At 43.2% G+C, this 20,887-nt stretch overlaps 1 protein-coding gene across 1 annotated transcript in view; it reads right to left on the reverse strand.

Annotated features, from left to right (window-relative positions):
- Positions 1 to 20,887, reverse strand: part of Ryr2 (ryanodine receptor 2) — a 561,576-nt gene that overhangs the window by 24,616 nt on the left and 516,073 nt on the right. Inside the window, 9 exon segments of the mRNA XM_051151477.1 lie at positions 1,483 to 1,525; positions 2,900 to 3,030; positions 4,998 to 5,219; positions 6,224 to 6,310; positions 9,320 to 9,467; positions 12,012 to 12,076; positions 13,360 to 14,657; positions 16,205 to 16,286; positions 18,322 to 18,426. Of these exon segments, the coding sequence (XP_051007434.1) occupies positions 1,483 to 1,525; positions 2,900 to 3,030; positions 4,998 to 5,219; positions 6,224 to 6,310; positions 9,320 to 9,467; positions 12,012 to 12,076; positions 13,360 to 14,657; positions 16,205 to 16,286; positions 18,322 to 18,426 (2,181 nt within the window).

Raw genomic sequence — 20,887 nt, forward strand, 5'->3', positions numbered from 1 at the left:
CGTCCTCCAGATGCTCTGATCTGTGTCTCCCTGGCTCTTGTATTCCAGTCATGTGCTGGGCCGGCCTGTGTGAGTGCTGGGGGTGAAAACACAGGTCCCCACATCACACAGCAAACACCAGCTGTGCCGTTACCCTAGTCCTGACCTTGCCATTTATTTTGCAAAAAAAAAAAATAGTTTTCTCCGGAAACACCTTTGGTTTCATATTTAGAAACTCCCTCTTTATTCCACCAAAAACTTCCTAGACATAAAATATTCAAATTGTCCATTTACATATATTTTAACAGTCATTAAAAACTTTGGTCTAATTTAGATATGCATTTATGCATTAGTGTAATAAAGTCAAAGTGACAATCCCCAAGATAACAAAAAATGTACAAAGGTATACACAACAATCAGCAATCACAGATTCCACCACAAAGTATGGACACACACACACACACACACACACACACACACACACACACACACACACACACAGTGCTTTATTACAGCGAATTACATTTAAGTTCTTAGTGTATGACATATCTCTGCATAAGGTGGAAAGAAAGACTCTCAGTGTCTCCTTGACAACCACTTTCAGAGCAGCACTTAACTGATAAACACACAAAAGATCTCTTCACGTGATAGGTGTACCTGTGCCAGTACACACCAAGCTGGTATTCACCACAAAACAATGTGTGAACTGAGCAGCTCAAAGAATCAGCAAAGAACCGGGACCAGGGACACATGCCTGCAATCCCAGCATTCCTAGGAAGCTGAGGGAAGAAAACTGCAGTTTGAAGCCAGTTTGGGCTACCTGGTGAGTTCCAGGCTAGTTTGGACTACACTGTTACATACGATATTTTAACTAAAATGTGTGGAGCCACATGTAGACCCTGTGTGGTAGGGAGGGCAGGAATAACAGTGGGCCCTCAACAACAGAGCTTAGCAGCAAGGCTGAAGCAAGGGCAGTATTCTCTCTACCCTCTTCCAATACAATTAAAATCAAATTTATTTTTTAAGGTCTATCAAGTAATTTTAAAGGTCATTATAATATATTATACATACTATAGTTAGATAGGTAGATAGATAGATAAATGATAGATAGATGGTAGATAGATGGTAGATAGATAGATAGATAGATAGATAGATAGATAGATAGATAGATAGATAGATCCTGTATTTCCTGTTGGATAATGTAGGCAACCCAGATAGTATCATAGCAAATTCTTGCTGATTCTTGTCACTGTGTCAGCCTCACTGTTCCCTAAACAAACAGGTAAGGGGAACAAGGCCTGTGTATTTGGGGGCTGCAGGGTACAGATTCCTTAGCTGCTCTTCAAAAATGCCGAATCAGTTCTCTTGCTGGTCTGAAATGACAACAGCAGGAGACTGGGACACACCTCACATGCCATCCCACATCCACACCACACCACAGTCAAACCTGAAGGGCCCTTTAAAAAAAAACACTGGGAACTTACTCCCTCTCAGAAGTATTACCTTTCTTTTAACAAATTTATCCCAGTAGTTGTTGGGAAATGACCTAAAAGACACAAAAGATGCAAAAGCAGAGAACTAAGAATAGTGTTTCTTGTTAAATGACAAATGACATATCACTTGAAATAAACAAAGTACTGACAATAATATGAATGCAGATACACTGCAATCTACTTAGAAGTACAATTCACATAACCATTCTGTTCATAATTTTTCTAGGTCATGAGTGTATAAAACAGCATTTTTAATAATAGTATAGAAACATATAATTAGGTAAACCACATTAGAAGAGTATGTGATGATACATTAACATAATCTTATTCATTAACAAGTTGCATATTATATTTATCATTTGTTTATGAGTGAATGTATATATATGTGTGTATATATATATCTATATCTATAGATAGATAGATAGATAGATAGATAGATAGATAGATAGATAGATATTCTTGTCAGCTATTCTTAAAATTTGACCATCTAGAGACTGGCTTGGGTGGTACCTGAGACATAGACTACTTGTCTAGCATGCTTAAGGCCCTGAGTTCAAGTCCCCCCCCCCACTCAAAGAAAAGAACAAATTATAGACTAGAGGCCTGACCCTGTTTTGCTATAATGTTAGAGTCTTATTCCCAACTGGAAAACCCAAGCCCACTAGCTAAATTTTAAGAGTCAGTAATTTCAGGTCAGGGGACATGGCTCAGCCACAGAATGTTCACAGGGCATGGGCGAGGCCTTGAGTTCACTCCTTGGCACCACAGGAAAAAAGAAAAAAAGAAGTAAAAATGAATAAACAAATTTAATGACAGTGTAATATTTGACTCTTGAGGAACATAAACACTCAAAAATATACTGTCAGTAATTGTTTCTATGGTGGGAGTCATATGTTGGGATGGATTTATATGTGACACAGTAGCCGTTTTGTTTGTCTGTTTTTATCTTGACCCCCACAGGCTACATGATCACTGGATTAATTTTTTTTTAAGTGTTTGTTTCTCCTCTTACAAGTAGCATCACATTGTAACATTCACTAGGCTCCCGTGAGGCTGGTAGGTACTGCCCTCTGCAAGTTCAGACACATTGGCAGTGTGAACCCAACATGCCGGTCTTTCACATTCTGCCTCCTTCCTTGATAAGCAATTTCTGTTTCCTCTGTATTTGGATGAGACAGGATGGGTGTGCGCTTCCATCAGCACTGTGGAAATGGCCTCAGAACACCCTTTGATTAAGAGAGACAGACTCAGACCAGAAGGCAGAAACTACGGCATCCATGGTTGACTCAGTTTTTTCTTGGCTGAATACATGAATGTTATTCACTTGGGCTAAACTTTAACAAACCTTCAGAAACTCTAGCAGAGAATTTCTTTTAACATCTTGAAATTCCTGAGGCAAGGGATGCCTCCCACCGCCCCTGACTCACTGTGTGTTGATGACGAGTCTGTCCCACTGGCCTTTAATATCATCCTCCGATGGCTGCTCAGTGATGTAAAGCCCATCAAACTCCAGCTTTCGTGCCACCTCCTTCTCTCGCTTGAAAATAACCAATGGCACCTGCAGACGGGAATAAGCATGTCGGCATCCACTTAGCTGGACTGACATGTCTCACAGCCACTATCTCTACAAAACAGCTTTTGGGAGATCCATTTCTTTGTGTAGTTGCAGGAAGGCAAAAGTTGAGTGAAAGTGAATCAACTACATTCAGACAGAAAGAAGCATCTACAAGGTTTTGGGAAAGCAGCACACATGTGCATATGCTTTAAAGACATGGAGGTTAATGTATAATTGGATTAATGACAGGATTATAAATACTAAAAGATACAGGAATTACAAATACTCAATATATATTTAAAAACACATTATTTTTACATTTTTTAATTATTTAATTAATTTATTCAGATTACATTTAAATTGTTTTCCCCTCACTTTTATCCACCCGTTCCTTCCTCCCTCCCATTTTCACTCTATTCTCATCTCCTAGGTCTGTGACAGAGGGAGAGCCTCCTCTCCCACTATAAGGTCATAGACTATCTATCAAGGCTCATCTTGGTAGCCTGCTTATCCTTTCTTTGAGTGCCACCAGGCCTCCCCATCATGGGGAAGAGGTCAAATATGGGGCACCAGAGTTTATGTCTGAGTCGATCCCCACTCTCCACATAACTGAGCAGAATGTCCTATCCATTGGCTATATCTGAGTAGGGGTTCAATGTTTATTGCATGTATTGTCCTTGGTTGGTGCTGTAATTTGAGCAGACCGTGCTGGGTCCAGATCCACCTGTCACGATGTTCTTCTTGTAGGTTTCTAGGACCCTCTGGGTCCTTCTATTTTCCCATTCTCCCATACTTCTCTCACCTAGGGTCCCAGTAGGATTTCCTCACATCTGTCCCAATCCCCTGGTAAGTGAAGACTTTCATGGGACATCCCTTTTGGGCTAGTGTCCAATTATAAGTGAGTATATACCATGTGAGTCTTTCAGCTTCTGGGTTAACTCACTCAGTATGATCATTTCTAGTTCCATCCATTTGTCCACACATTTTGGGATTTCCTTGTTTTTAATAGCTGAGTAGTATTCCATAGCGAAAATGTACCACAGTAAAAACATATTATCTTAAGGCATCAATATGAACAGATGTGAAAAAAAATCTTATATCCCCAAAATGCATGTTTTTCAAATCTCTTTAATAACTCCATGCACAGAATGCATATATTATAGAGAGGTAAATTCAAGTTTCAACATTGGCAAAAATATTGGTGAGTAAAACAAGATGTCTCTGTCATCTGCTGGTGATTCCCTTTTCACATGGACAGAGTCCGTGCAAGCACAAGTGGAAGCTATTGACACTGAGAAAATATCCAGAAATATTTACCTCCATGGTGAAAGGGGGACAAGGGGTAGAAAAAAATTCCTATATCTCACACTTCAGTCTTTTATTCTAATCCCTAGCTTTTCAAATATCTTATGAGGCTTCATAGCCAGAAGCACAGGGCAGTGAAATAAAAAATAAACATATCTGCCCAGGTGAAGACATCCCCAAAGGCTGACTGTTACCCCAGCAGAGACATGGGGATAAAGGAAACTTATGTTCTGGGTGAAATAGCAGGGACTGTGAGTCTCCTGTCATGAATGGTGAGAGATACATACCTAACACCAGAACAGTCATGTCTGCCAGGTACTTAACTGTGAGAGACTGGGCACTGAGGCCGGGTGGGAAGGCGGCCCACTTCTATGTGGTCAAATTGTACATGAAGATGTTGGCTATATGAATAATTGTCAATAGGCAAAGGCATACTTGCAATCAATGACTGATCAATGGAAACTCAGAAAGGTCAGGGCCTCTGGTCCTAGCTTCAGAGATGGACACCCATGACCACAGTTTGTTCATCTTCCTTCTGCCCCAGAGGTGTGAATTCCTAGAGAATTCTAAATAAACACCACACTTGCAACTACCTCAACACTGGCCTGTCCAGAAGTCCGAACTACAAACAGGCATTGTAAACGCACAGGTACCTGGAGACTTACTTTTAAGCAGTAGTATCCAATGATGCAAAAGAAAGAGATGACAGTGTGGAGGATGGCTAAGATGCGCAGGGTGGGTTCCATGTAGCCGCTGCTCTCCTCCAGGACGTAGTGGACCGCGATGATTCTGTGTGGGTTGCTGTCCAGGCTGGTGGTCACTTTAGCCGTGTCACTGGAAGTTCGGCTGGGCAGCTCCTTTCCTTCAACCACAGAAGAAGTGGAGACCTGATTCAAACCATTTAAAATACAGTCAGTCCTCTGCGTGCCACATCATCACAAACAAGAGGAAATGGAAAGACAGCCTCTGTACAGAGCTGGATGTGACGTCCGTGCATAATGGCACCATAGAAGAATTATCAGGAAAGGATAAAGAGACAACTTTCCAAACAGCAAATACAAGTAATAAACATACTTCTAAAATTCATGTGTGTGTGTGTGTGTGTGTGTGTGTGTGCTGAGAGATGGCTCACAACCAAGTTTTATGACGTGAGTCCAATCTCCAAGGAAGAACAGACTTTTGCGAGGTGTTCTCTGACCTCCACATGCATACTATGACATACTTATGTACACATACACGCACACGTGCGCACACGCGCACACACACACACACACACTAAATGGTTTTTTGTCTTGTTTTGTTTTTTTGTTTTTTGAGACAGGGTTTCTCTGTGTAGCCTTGGCTGTCCTGAGTTCACTGTGTAGAACAGGCTAGCCTCGAACTCACAGCAATCCACCTGCCTCTGCCTCCCAAGTGCTGGAATTAAAGGCATGAGCCACCACGCCTAGCTTGGTTTTGTTTGGTTTGTTTTTAATTCATGCTAACTAAGAGTTATAAGGGTTCCAATCTGTGCAGAAAACACTAGATGCTTGTCCTCTCGATTATCCAAATAATGTCTTGTTAGGGGGAGGTCCTGTCACCTCCAGGTCTCAAAACAAGTAAGAAATTCTGCTGGGTCATCCTAAGAACACAGGGGATGAACCTTCTATAACATCCAACCCTTAGTCCCAGGCAGCTGAGGTTCCCACCCACTCACTTCCCAGGCGTGCATGCACCAGCCTTTCTGGGCATCTGTGGCAGGACCAAGCTTTGGCTTGTCTCTTTTGTCAAGATGCTATTTAGAATTGGTATAAATGTCCACACTCACAGCTCATGGGGGAATCTATGCATTGGTGTCAGTCGCCTTGGGCTTTTAGAATGGCCTTTAACCCAGCGGAACACACATGCGTACCTTGTAGAAGAGCAGGATGAAATTGATGGCGAAGGCGACAAACAAGGCCAGCATTCTCATGTTGTAAAAGTTGCGAGCAAAATAGTTCTGAAGGAAAAAGGAGTTAAAAACAGGCCATCCAGTAAGAGATCAGAAACGTGGAAACCATTTTAAACAAGGCATTCACTCATTTACTGTGAACCACAGATTGGCAGCCTGCTGTGTCCCTCGGTGCTAGTGGCTGACACGCAGCAAAGGGCAAAGTTTCTACCACCACCAACGAGACAACTAGTTATAACAACTAATTATAACTACATCCTCAGATACAAAATATCATTCAAGAACTCCAAATGGCATATTAATACATTGATAAGGGTTTCAGTTGGGGGGGTAGTTTGGAATAGTGCCTAGGAAAGACTTATCTCAGGAGGCGAGCTTAAGCACAGGCCTTGGGGTGGCAAGGGAGCCAACTGAGCCAACACAGGGCCGAGGTGTATTAGAGACATGGATAGTGAGGACAGGGCCCTGAGTCAACAGGATGGTGTCAGGCTGGGGAGAGAGTTAACAGCACTGGCTGCTCTTACAGAGGATCTGGGATCTGTTTTTAATATCCACATAGATGTTCACAAGTACCTTTAACTCCAATTATGGGAGATCTGATGCCCTCTTCTGGCCTCCAGAGGTACTATTAAAAAGTAATGGTGTGTGTGTGTGTGTGTGTGTGTGTGTGTGTGTGTGTGTGTGTGTGTGTGTGTGTGCAGAGAAGCAAGTAGAGGGAGACGTGGGCTCTGGTGGGTGAGCAGAGGTTAAGTTCTGAAGGCTTCTGATGAAGACTGAGTGGTCTGTCACACTAAACTGATGCAGTGATCTCTAAAATGGCATATATATATATTATATATACATACATATATATATATGATACTTCATGTGCTGTCGCTGCTATAGTTGGCCTTTTATTCTAGATGGGGTAAGATGATATTGGAGAATTAAAGAGGTTAGGATGCAACTAGTTGATGACTTAGAAATTGCTCTGTGGAAACAGTAGGTGCAACGGGAGCCAGTTAGCAAGCACGGCTGAAAAAAGCGAGGTGATGTTGGCAGTGGCCTGGCCTCTGTGGTAGCTGTAGACATGGAAAGAACTGGGCGGACCCTCGAGGCACTTTGAAGGAAGAAATGAGATTTTTTTCTTCTGTATTATGTTAGATCTAAGAGAGAAAGTGATCAAAGATGAGCAACTAAGTGACTGGGTGGTATGGTACACTGAATTGGAAGAAGCCGATGCAACCCAGCGGAAGAGAATGAAAGGGAGGGGACCACACTGGAAGCAACTGTTTGTTATAGCAGGAAGTGAACCTTAGCATGATAAAGCATAACCATAGCAACTAGCCTCTCACTAACCTCTTCATGGACATAAACCCTCTCTGTTGGGCTATTTGCCCTACAATGGATGCTGGCTTTACTGCCATACCAGACTGGACTAGGACTTAACCACATACTCAAACTGGTTCAGTTATACTGTCTCTCCTAGAAAGTAATAAAATAGGCCACAGAGACTGAGTTATCTATCTGTGGCTGTTGTATGGGACTCCAAAGACATGGAGGACAGGAATCTGGGGCAGGGGGAGCACCATGGCCATGACTGGTCTTATGTGTGCAAATTGGCAACCAAATGCCAAAGATGCCAAAGTGGGGGGAAAAAAGGGGAGGGGAGGTGGAAGGGTTACACAGAGAAAGGGAACATGGGCAGAGCTGGAAGGCCAACCTCAGTTGCTTTCCTTATGCAACTGCAGAGACACGCTCTTCATGACTACTAGAGGGCACTGCAGAGCCTACCCAACCTCCAGAGCATCTACAAAGAGAGATGCCTGCTGTCATAGCAACCACTGATGCATACCAAATTAATACTTATACAGAATTATCTCAGGAATATTTATGTTCAATGGACTCTGTAGCAAACAACATAGAAAAAAAAAAAACTACAAGATTTGGGAAATACTGCTATAAAAACCCTATCAAGAACTATCTTTTTTCTCTCCATTTCTTCGTTTTCTTTCAGTTGTCTCTAAAGAATAATTTTGAATTATCATCACTGAGAAGCTGGCTCATTAAGTTTACACATATAACATATATTTATGTTTTACTTATAGAAGTCTATACATATTCTTTTTAGTAAAACGTGGGAAGATAGACTTATTTGGTTCTGGGCTGAACTATAAATTCCTTGGACCCTGGAGGCTGTTTCCTGTGCTTGTTTTCTATTCATCTATTCAGGACCTTGGAAATATGCCTGATGGCTTATAGAGTATCTGTGAGAAGACTCTGGAGCTGCTGTGGCATCTGTTACTCTGTCAAAGGACGTCAAGACAGTGTGGACATATGCAGAGCCCTTGGCGGTATCAGACCATGCGAAGGTGTATACAGGTCATGGGGTGTCAGGCAGTGTGGGTTGTATAAAAGAAGCAGTACCTCAGAAAAAAAGACATTTGCTGTATGAACAAGAAAACAAACAAACAAACTGGGCTGTAGAGATGGCTCAGCAATTAAGAGAACTGGCTGCTCTTTCAGAGGATCTGGGTTTGGTTCCCAACACCCACATGATAGTTCACAGCTGTCTGTCCCAGAGTATCAGATGCCCTCTTCTGGTCCTCTTAGGCACTGCATACCCATGGTACACACCAATCCATATGTACACTCACATGTACACATAAAATAGAGATGAACTGTTTCAAAAATCCAAATACACTAAAATGAGTGGATAAAATATCTGCTTATCCCTCTCGCTCTGAAGGCTCTGCCTTCATATACCAAACCAATTGCTAGGAGAAAATATTAGAAAAAGAATTTGTCCTGAATGAATACAGACTTTTTTTTCTCTTGCTATCAGTCCTTAAATAATATACTATAAAAAACATTTCCATAACATTCACATTGCATTAGAGATTGTAAATAACCTAGATAGACCTAAATACACTGAAGAAAATGTGCTGTTTACACACAAGCACTCCATCATTCTTATTTGGGGGACTTGAGTCCTCTCCTTTGTCGGTTTTCTCAGACCAACTGCTACACATAGCCAGGGACAACAGTCAGTACCAAAGCCATCCCTAGAAGTCTCACCAGCAGCTTCTGTTGGTAGGCTATGATTTTCTTCCAGAATGCTGACTCAGGCACCTCCGGCTCCCCATAGCGATGTGTGTGAAGCTGCCTCAACTTCTGTTTGCCTTTGTCATCTTTGGCCTTTTCTTCTTTTTCTCCATCCTCCCCCCTGCAAAAACAAAGGAGACACAGGCTATATAGAAGGCTAAGAACCAAGCAGGTACTTTGCAAAAGACAAAGTGAGAAAAAAATCACAATAGCCATTTGGTAACTAAATTGTGCGTGCGTGCGTGCGTGCGTGCGTGCGTGCGTGCGTGCGTGCGTGCGTGCGTGCGTGTGTGTGTGTGTGTAGCATGTATATGCAGTGCATATATGTGCATCTACACGTAGAAGCCAGGAGACACCTTGAGCACCGTTCTTCCTTGGATACTATCCACCTTGTTTTGTGAGAGAGTCTTAGACTGGTTCACCCATTAGCCTGGGCTGATTGACCAGCAAGTCCTGGGAATTTGGCCTTCTCTACCTCCCAGGGCCAGGATTTCTAGAGCAGGCCATCACACCCAGCCTTCTGTGTGGGCTTCTGAGGTCAAACTCATGTGGCAATTTATGAACTGAGCCATTCCCTTTAGCTCCCAGACTAAGTTCTACCCCAGTGAATTGTAGCATTCTAGATTTTAGATTGAGGAAAAGGATTTCCTGACCTCCCCACAGATGAATAATTATGTGGAATTCTAATAAAAAAGACATTTTTCAGACCAGAAATCTTTTCGTACTCACAATTTAGCAGACTCTCTTTACTTGTATAGTAAAACATTTGGTTGCAAAGTGGCATGACAGCAAAGACACTTCTTGCCCCATCCCTTTTCAACACACCTTACTTTCTTTTTTAAAATATAGTATTATGGACCAAAGCTAAGGCCTCTTGCATGCTAGGTAAGTGATCTGCCATCAAATTACATCTCCAGCCCTCTTTTTCATAATTTAATTTGAGACAAGGTCTAAATTGCTTAGGTTGGCTTTGAACTTCCTCTGTATAACCCAAGCCACCCTTGAACAGTCTTTCTGCCCCAGCCTCCCAAGTTGCCACAATAACAGGTTTACACCACCAAGCCCGGCAACATCATTTGTTTTTACATTTTGGTTATTATATCATAATTCTATTTTTATTACCATGGTCTCAGGCCACAGACTGAGTAGTGACTGTTTTATTTGTGTGTTGGGGGTGGGGCATGCCACTGTGGGGGGACATGTCATTGGGTGGGGGCATGCTATTTGTGGGGTAAATGCCATTTGTGTGTATGTGGAGGGGGATGGGGCATGCCACAGTGCACCGGTGAAGATCCAAGGGTGACTTGCAGGAATAAGTTCTCACCATGTGGATCCTGGGGATAAAACTCAAATCCTCAGGCTTGGCAGCAAATGCCTTTACCTGCTGAGCCATCCTGCTGACCCATAATTCAAATTTTAACAGTCTCTAGCTTTAACTCTAAAGTAAGAATCTGTCCTGTGAGGGCACAGATGCTGCACTCAGCCCACACCAGGTCCAACCGACAGGAGGTAAGAACTGTATACCTGCTGTACCCTGTCACATGTGCCTCCTTTTCTACTCTAAATGTCATTTATCTGGCCATATTTACAACAGATCCAAAATGTAAGACGATGTAAACCAGCTAATGAAATAGTAAAATAGTCGGGGGGAAAGTGGTAAAGCGATTGTCCTGTGAGAACACTAATGGGACAGGAACCTATGATTTTCATTTTTGCTTAAGTTTTTTCTAGCTGAACATATGAGATTAGATATATTTGGGGGTGAAATAGGGGTTTTCTATTGCTGATGTAAAGCCACTGTGGAGAAGGAGCTGGACATTTCCCCTGCTTCGTGTTCCCCTCTCTATTGCCTGCCTCTGTGGTCCACAACACCAGTTGCGCTCATGAAGATGAAGACCCCCTAGGCCCACAGCACAGCAGGAACGGTGCGCCTGTACTCCCATGTGCATGTGTGCGGGTGGGATGGGGCCTGGGAGTCTGTACTGTGTGTTTGTGAGTAGGTAGGTGTATGCCTGTGTGCCACAAGGTAGCCTCAGGTCCCTTCTTCAGTAGCCATCCACCAAATAGGTTTTAGACAAAGTCTCTTACTAGCCCAGAGCTCTTTGATTAGGCTAACGTGGCTGCCCAGGGAGCCCCAGGGATCTGCTCGTCTTCACCTCCTCAGGACTGGGATTACAAATCTGCACCTTACACCAAGGATCTTATGTGGTCTCTGGGGATTGAACCCAGGTCTTCATGCTTATGCAGCAAGCACTTTACTAGCTAACCTCCCTCTCCAGCCTGAAACTTCCGTTTGCTTTTTTTTTTTTTTAACAATTTCTAAGAGATTTCTATGCATGTGGTGTCAGACATACCTACTCCAGAACACACTAAGCTGATTTTGCCACTATCTTTTCACACCACATAAGCTTTCTCTATCGGCCCCTTTATAGATAAAGAAGAACCACACACAGGGAATGCACACAGGAAAGATGAGGAAGACCCTGGGTCGGGTAATCCAGGTGGCCTTACATGGAGTGAGGTGTTGGCTTTCACGTGGATGGGAGGCTGGGTCATGTGACACCTTTGCAGGGTAAAAGCCTCTATCCCAAAGAGCAGTGGCCAAGCCAAGATGTTCACAGACACAGAGGAAAGCATGGGGCAGGGGATGGGGGAGGGTACATACTCTGCTTTCTCAGGTTCAGACTTGCTTTCTTCTCTCTCTTCCTTTTCTTCTTTTGCCTTCTGTTCCTTGAACATGTCAATAGGGAACAGAAAGATGGGATTATTTTATTATTATTGTTGTGTGTGTATGTACACAGGTGTAAGTGCACCTGAGGGTGTGTGCATGTGTGGCCATGCTCGTGGACATCAGAGGACAACCTAAGCCTAAGTCTTCAGAGGACTTAGACCTTCTTTTATTGTATCTTGGGGAGGAAAGGATTTAATTTGCCACACAGCTAACAGTCCATCGCCGGGGACGTCAGGGCAGGAACCTGGAGGCAGGAACGGAAGCCAAAGCCATGCAGGGACACTGCTTCCTGGCTTCATCCTCATTGTTTTCTCAGCATGCTTTCTCATACAACCCAGGACTATCTGCCCAGATGTGGCACCACCCACAGCGGGCTGTACTCTCCCACATCAGCCATTAATCAAGAAAATGCCTGACATACTTCCTACAGGCAGTCTTATGGAGAATTTTTTTTTTTTTACTTCAATTGAGAGTTTCTCTTCTCAATTGACTCTAGCATTGTCAACTGGACAAAAATAAACAAAATAATAAAAATAAAAAATAACCGGGACACAAAGCAAGCACTATAGTGACAGAGATTTCTCAGCTCTCTAAGCAGGATAGCATATCACCACTGAGCACATTTAGGGAGCTGTGTAGGCACCTGCCAGTTCATAATCCATACAGGAGACCTTTTTTTGTTCACACTGAGATAGAAGTTCCATGAGCATGTCTCCTCCTATCCCCCACATTTGTGCGCACCCTCCTTGCCAAAAGCACTGGGTTAAGTACTCTCTAGGCTCCTTGCCACTGGCTTTTCTCATTTCAGAAACAACTCAGGTGCCTTCATCTTATCCACTGGCTTAACTCTTTCTTATCCTTCAAGGCCAATGTCAGTCTTATCTCTTATCACCATTTCACTACTGGTGTTTGCATTATATCAGCACCTAGACGCCACCCACTGACAAACCTTTTAGCTTTGTTTATCATGTCCACTCAGTGTTCTCACACACTTGGAAAATAAGCACAAACATAAGGGGATAGAAAGTTGGCACAACTGATGGTCACCATCACATGATTTTATCACCATGAAGCATACATCTCAATAACAATTTATATAGATTCCTTACAGGAATCTTTCTTTTGCTTTCCAGAGGTCATTATTTTTTTTCCCAAAAAAATCAAGATGAGAGCAAGAGTGAGAGAGAGAGTGAATGAGAGAGAGAGAGAGAGAGAGAGAGAGAGAGAGGAGAGAGAGAGAGAGAGAGCACTTAATGGCATTAATAATGATGACTTAAAGTACCTGAAACTTCTCTGGCACCTCAGGGACAGGAATGGGGTTGGTCATGAGGTCACTGAGGCCGGCATTTGGATTGTGAGGAATCAGTTTGTACTGGCCTCCTTCCCTCTTCAGATCCAACCCAAATATGTCTGAAAGAAGGTCACTTTCCTCTGTCAGCTCCTTTAAGTCTGTCAGGTCTTCAGAGGGCAGAGCTGATTCTAAGGACTTCCTCTCTCCCTCCTCCTCATCTCCCCGCACCTCATCCTGAGTGGGGTCTGGCATGTTGGCTAGAAGCTCTGCCACTTTGATTTTCTTAGCACCTTCCACCAGGCTCCCCCCCAGCAGCAGGCTGGAGACAATGCGGAAAAAGCCCCTACAGACACTGGCCACGAAGTGTAAGAGGGTCACAAACACGCTCCAGTAGGAGGAGAAGAAGGCTGTGAGCATGTCCTTCACGGTCATCTTCTTCATCCTCTTCATCTGCTTCTTCAGGCTCTTCAGGCTGAGCATCCTAACGAGGGTGAGGACATTGTACCTCAGAGCCAACAGGGCCGACTGGATGGTGAGGAAAGAGAAGAAGCCCACCCGTGGGGCTTGCTCTTCAGGCCTCTCCTTCTCACTCTCTTCTTTATTGGCCAACCTCTCATTCAGATCAGACTCTGAAATCTGGGCCGCCAGCTGCATCTCAAAGATGGTGTCCTCACAGAAGTTCACAAACAACTCCATCTTCTCCTTCTCCCCACCCTCATTGACCACATCAAATATGAACTGCCTTTTGGACTCCTTGACCTGTGGCTTCTCCCACTGAGTTCGGCTGGATTCGCTGATCTCAAAATAGACCCTCTCAATGCGCTTGGCGCTCCCCATGATCTCAATGCGACCTAGGAAAGGCTGGAAGTAGTTGAGGACGCTCTCGGCCAACTCCAAGAAGGTCTGCAGCCTCGTGTCATTGGGCATGTGTTCTGAGAGGTTGGTCAGCAGAACAGCGACGTTGAAGCCGATGTCCTTCGCGGGCTCGTGGAATCTCTTGACAAACTCTTCATAGTCCAGTGTTTCGTTCTCATCCGTCTCTGCACAGGAGAGCAGAAACTCAGTCTCGGACTGGGTGTAGTGCTTGTGGCTCTCCATGGCTTTGTGGAAGTCTCTCTTGGAAATGACCCCTTTGCCATCAGGGTCATACTCCTTAAATGTGTCGGAGGATGTCAAGTCCTTTAGTTTCAAAAACATGTCAAAGAACTTGAGAATCATCTCCACGTTGTTGGATGACTCCACAAGCATGTCCACCATCTGCTTGCCTATTGTCCCGTTCACTACGTTACCTGGTGGGAAAGCATTTGCAGTTGTTTAAAAATGAGCATTTCTGACAAGAAAATTTACAGGGAAAAAATGATCACACTGGCCAGTGTCATTGATTTAAATTTCATCCCAAATGTGTGAGGCCTCGAAAACAGATGGATAATTATCTCTAACCTAACGTCTCAAAAAGTGATTATACAAACACTGGGAAAGCCTTAATCAAAAAGCAATTAGGTTTCATGCATAAAATCATATTTCAGGGCCTGTTAGCTGGCTCATCAGATAAGGGCACTTGCTGCTATTACTGACAACTTGAGTTCCCTCTTTCTCCACTCTTTCTTCTTCTTCTTCTTCTTCTTCTTCTTCTTCTTCTTCTTCTTCTTCTTCTTCTTTTCTCTCTCTCTCTCTCTCTCTCTCTCTCTCTCTCTCTCTCTCTCTCTTCCTCTTTCCTTCCTCCACCACTGATTTACAATGAAAACCACCATCTTGCATCTCCCCAAGATGCAGTATTTGGAGTTAGAAATAGGGAGATTACTGACAGGCCTCAGAAAATGAGGCTATTTCCTTAATTGAGTCCCACAGAAGGCTGTATTCCTAAAACAGAGAGAACCTCCAGACAGACAGAATGCTGTGCCTGGCAAGGGGGTTTGTAACATCTGTTTGTGAAGCAGACACATGTGATAAAGAGCATGGGGTGGGCTTCTGGGAATGATTGTGAAGAATTATTTTAATTGCATTAACTGGTGTTAGAAGACCCATCTTTTTTCCCATTAATTAATTACATTATTTTATAACTTATTTGTTCACTTTACATTCCACTCATAGCTCCCTCCCTCCACCCCCTCCTCCCAATCCCACCCTCGATCTCCTCAGGATCCTACCCTCCCTCCCTCTTCCTCATCCCTCCTCCCTTACCCCTCAGAGAAGAGGAGCACTCCCTACCAACCCACCGCAGCCCATGAAGTCACATCAGGACTGAGCACATCCTCTTCCATGGTGGCCTGGCAAGGCAGCCCCATCAGGGAAAAGTGATCTAAAAGCATGCAGCAGAGTCCTTGCCAGAGACAGTCCCGCTCCCCTTACTAAGAGGCTCACATGATGATCAAGCTGTTCATTGAGTGCATATGTGTAAAGGGCCTAGGTCTAGTCCATGCCTGCTCCTTGGCTGGTATAAGAGACCCATATTTACTTGTGGGCAGGTCTTTACTCTGGGATCGGGATCCTGGTGCATATAAACTGGAGAAGGGAGCTGAGCATTACGGCACATCCATTGCTCTCTGCTCTCTGAATTGTGGCTGCAACAAAACCAGCTGCTTCAAGCTCCGTCCACCTTATCTTCTCCACCAGAACAGAATGTGCCCCAGAAACAACTATTTCTCCATTAAGTTGCTTTTATCAGGAACGTTGAGCACAGCAACAAGAAAAGAAACTAGGACACACAGCAACTCATCAGCGCTGCTGGGCATTGCTTTCTGGTGTTATGTCTTGCTACATGGTGATGCCAAATCCGAGCACAGATTTGTGTGAGAAGAGCAAAAGAGACCTTCAGAATTCACATGTGAAGTCCTACCTTCTAGCATGGACAGCAGCATGACCACCATGTCCTTCTGGAGATCCATCAGCTCTTTTAAGAGCTCAATCTGGCTGGAATCCTGGAAACATTAACATATTGCATTCTGAGATTGCATTCAAGGAGAAAAGCGCATCCTCACAAAAAACTTTCTAGTTGCCTACGTTAAGCCCCTTGAGGCATTGTAGAACATAGTATGTCAAATATAAACACGTGGCTTACTGAAAATAGATACACTGATGAAGTAAAGAACACTTACTGCTAACCTGATGTGTGTTTGCTCAAGTGCCTGCAAGGACATGTACCCAACAGGTGTGCAGAGGAATCCAAGTCCTGAGGAACATGCTAATGCTAGGTAATATGCTAATGCTAGGGAACATTCTAATGCTAGGAAACATGCTAATGCTAGGGAACATGCTAATGCTAGGGAGCATGCTAATGCTAGGGAACATGCTAATGCTAGGGAGCGTGCTAATGTATCGGGAGCTTGTAATGCTAGGGAAGGTTCAGCTGTTTTGGACACAGTTTTCACTTGAAAAGACTATATTTTTCTTCTCTCTGACTTCTTTATCCTTACTCTTTTTTAATGTATTTATTTTGAGAGTGTGTGTGCATGTATGTACATGTGCATATGCATGTGTGCATGCTCATGTGCCACTGCAAGCATGTGGAGGCCATAGGACAATTTACAGGGAGTGGCTCTCTCCTTCCACCATCTGGATTCTTGGGATCAGACTTGGTCTCCAGCCTTTGCAGCTAGTAGTACCTTCATCTCTGAGTCAGCTTCTTCTGAGTCAACTCTTTCATTCATTCTTTTTTTTTTTTTTTCTATCATGTAATGGACACCCTTTAGCAATAGGTATGGTAGGTCATTAGATACCACCAAGATGCCCTGCACCAAAGAGGTGCATTTACCCAGGGATTTTGTTTTTTTGGTTGTTGTTTGTTTTCTATTCATGTACCTTTAGTTTGAAATGGGACATGCACTGTAGTAGGGAAGCAAGACATTGATGCTTCCAACAGACTTTGTGAATTAACATCAAAACACGTTCCTTGTTTATCTTTACAACTATTCTCTTCGACTTTCAGAAAGCTACTTTTCTGGTAGTTGGGTAAATGCCATCTTCGCTTGTGTGTGACCCTGTAAGAACTTCCTCTCCTTGACAAATTTATTACAGGTTTCAAATCCCTTTTCAATATCCATAAGTGGGAAGAAAATTCCCAATGAACAAAGTCCCCGAGTGAGCCAGAAGGCTGTGGCATGACAATGACAGCTATCCCCTCATCCCTTCGTATCCTTTGTTCTCTCCACGTGCTCCACGTGCATGAAGGGCTCTGGGTTTTGGCTTTGATGCTGGGGTGCTCAGCCGTAGCACATCTACCCTAAGTTTGTGGGGATTCTTTAGCTGTGCTGCTTTAGTGCTCCATGTCACAGGTGGGAGCCTTCAGTAGTATAGCTGTCCATAAATAAGTCATCCCCTGGCCTTTCTGATGTAGTTAATTTTGAGTCACCTGTCCTCCTATAGGAACTCCAATCAAGTCATTGGTTCATTCGAATCAAGATCTGATAGAATGCTTTCTTCGGTCAGCGGGTGCTATCTCCATCAGGGGCATAAACGATTTTTATTAAAATACTTGACATGTGGGACAGAGAAATGGCTCTGTGGTTAAGAACACTTGCTGCTCTTGCCCAGAAACTAAGTTTAGCTCACAGCACCCACATCGGGTGTCTCATTACCATCTAAAACTCTAGCTGCACAGGAGCCAATGCTCTCTTTTGGACTTTATGGGCACCTGCAATCACGTGTACATACCCAAATGCACACGTGCGTGTACACACACACACACACACACACACACACACACACACTATCTTAAAAATCATCTACCATAATTAGCTTCATGATACTTCATTTGTGATTTCATTACATTAAAGTGATTTTATTTAAAAAAAAAAGAAATTAAAATAAAAAAAATAAAATAAAATATTTGACATAGAGTAAAAAGACCCATAGGGAAGTGATGTAAAAAGATAATATCAAAACATAAGAAAGCAAGTGTGGTTCTGGTGGTGACGGTTCACGTTGTACCCACTCAGTTAAAGGCCACTGACTTACCTGAGACAACTTCATCTGCATGTGGGCAAACACATGAAGGAAGCCCACAACAGCATCCCATAGCCTGCTGTGCGCCAAGCTCTGCTGGTTTCCGGTACAAGGACCCTGTGGCAGGAATGGAGGGACAATGATCACTTTAGATCACTTATTTGTCCAAATAAGCTTTAGGGAAAGAAGAAATTTAACTCGCAGCTTGTATATTTTATTGCCAGCTCCTTACCTAAGAAGAGTGAGACACAAAATGGCAGGGACATGGTAGGGATAAAGTGCCCTTGACTGTAAGTGTCCTACCTGGGATTGTCTAGTTAAGGGCCTCTAAAAATGTCTTAGGGACTTTGATAGTTTGTTTCTAAATGGACATTAAAACACTGGGGACACTGATTATTTCTGCTGTTTATAAGAAAAATGGAGGGTACTGATGGTTTAGTTGTTGAGTCAAATCAATAGTTGCTACTGTGTGTAAAAAGAATTTTTAAAGCACACGCCTACGATACCTGCAGCAGGAGGAGCTTAATGTCATCTCTGGCCATTTAGTAGCTAGAGACTAGCCTGGTCTACATGAGGCCCCCTTTCAAAACAACAACAACAACAACAACAAATATATATATAAGAATACGCTTAGAAGAAAACTTGTTTCTTTTTTTTTTTTTTTTTTTAATTTATTCTTGTTACATCTCAATGTTTATCCCATCCCTTGTATCCTCCCATTCCTCCCCCCGCCCATTTTCCCATTATTCCCCTCCCCTATGACTGTTCCCTGGGAGGGATTACCTCCCCCTGTATATTCTCATAGGGTATCAAGTCTCTTCTTGGCTACCTGCTGTCCTTCCTCTGAGTGCCACCAGGTCTCCCCCTCCAGGGGACATGGTCAAATGTGAGGCACCAGAGTACGTGAGAAAGTCATATCACGCTCTCCACTCAACTGTGGAGAATATTCTGACCATTGGCTAGATCTGGTTTCTTATTCCTAAGTAGTAACATGGATACAACGCTCACAGAGAAAGAACTCCCCTTTGATGCTTTAATTGTACAACTATTTAGCAAACAGTATAACCAATGACAATTTTTAAATTAATACTTGATCATTAATTTTATAAATCTTGGATCCAAAGGAACTGAATCTGTCTTTAAAAATGTTTTTGTTTTTGTTTATTTTTAAGCTATTGGCTGAAAGAGCTCTAGCTCTGGGCTCCTTCATAGCCAAAACCAAGCCACATCATTATAACATGACCTCAACCATCAAAGACAAACAACCTCTTATGAGGAGCCTTATTAATTCACAGTCATCTATTATATGTACATGTACATAAGAAGTAGTTCCTTAAATATATATTATATTTTAGATGCATTATTTAAAGTATGATTACTTCCAGAAGCACAGAATAAAAGTTTTCCCACCCTGACCCCTTGGTGGAGCACTGAACTACTTGCAGACTGGTTGAGCCTGCTTTACAAACAGGTAATATACTAAACTCACAAGTAATTCTCACAAATACGATTTGATGGTCGTTAAAGTAAACTCTTGGATTTTAATATGGGGCCAGGGAGATGTTTTGGTGGATGAAAAGCACTTGTGTAAGTTTGATGAGATGAACTCAGTCCCTATGACCCACATTGAAAAAAAAAAAAAGGCCAAATTCAGTGGTGTCCATCTAAAATCCAGGCCTCCTACCTCAAGGTGAGAAGCAGAGACAGGAGGATTACAGGGAAGTTTTCAGGCCAGCTAGACTAGAGTACCTTGCACAGAAGCAAGAGACAGTGTTTGAACAAGGTAGGAGGCTATGCTAAGGCCTCTGTAGGGTTTCATGGCAGCCGTAATACATAAATGCATGGTGCAGGTATCAGACAGCAGGTCACTGCAACTTGACCTTTGTTTAGTGACAATTTCCTTCAGGAGATATTTAAGGTTTTAATTCAAAGAAAGAGTTTTGCATCACATAGGGTTAACCTCTTCATATGGGCAGCCTTGATCAGACAACAGTTGCAAGCTTAAGGCTGAACACCCACTGTTTCCTTACCAAATAAATACATACTGGAGGGAGGCTTTTTTTTTTTTTTTTAACTAAAACTGAGCTTAAAATCAAAATAGGGTCATTCATGGTAAGATTCCAGGTTACCAAGTCAAAAGCCAAACTGTTAATGTGACCTTCAAATAACCAAGAAAGAAAAGGACTTTAATGCCTGTATCTGGTCCAGTTGGGAAGACAATGAAAGTGCCTGCTTGCTCCACAAGGAAACCAACAGAGGCAACAAATCTGGGTGGAGGAGGGGATGCAGCAGAGACTGATGCAGCAAATGAGGACCATGCACTGTGGGGACCTGGATCTTCAGCAGCACAGTCTCCTTGTGGTCCCGTAATATGGGGAGTAGGGATTATTTCTAACACGGACTCTGGGCCCCACACGTGGATCACTTCCCCCTGGCGGGGGTGATGTGGGGTGCTTTCCAGGCCACAGAGGAAGAAGATACAGGCAGTGCACATGAGACTCAATAGGCTACGGTCAGATGTTAGGGGAGGAGGGCAAGGGTATATGAGGGAGGAAGGGTAGAGTCAGGAGGTGACAAG

This window comes from Acomys russatus, chromosome 9 (genome assembly GCF_903995435.1).
Source record: "Acomys russatus chromosome 9, mAcoRus1.1, whole genome shotgun sequence".
Taxonomy (NCBI): domain Eukaryota; kingdom Metazoa; phylum Chordata; class Mammalia; order Rodentia; family Muridae; genus Acomys; species Acomys russatus.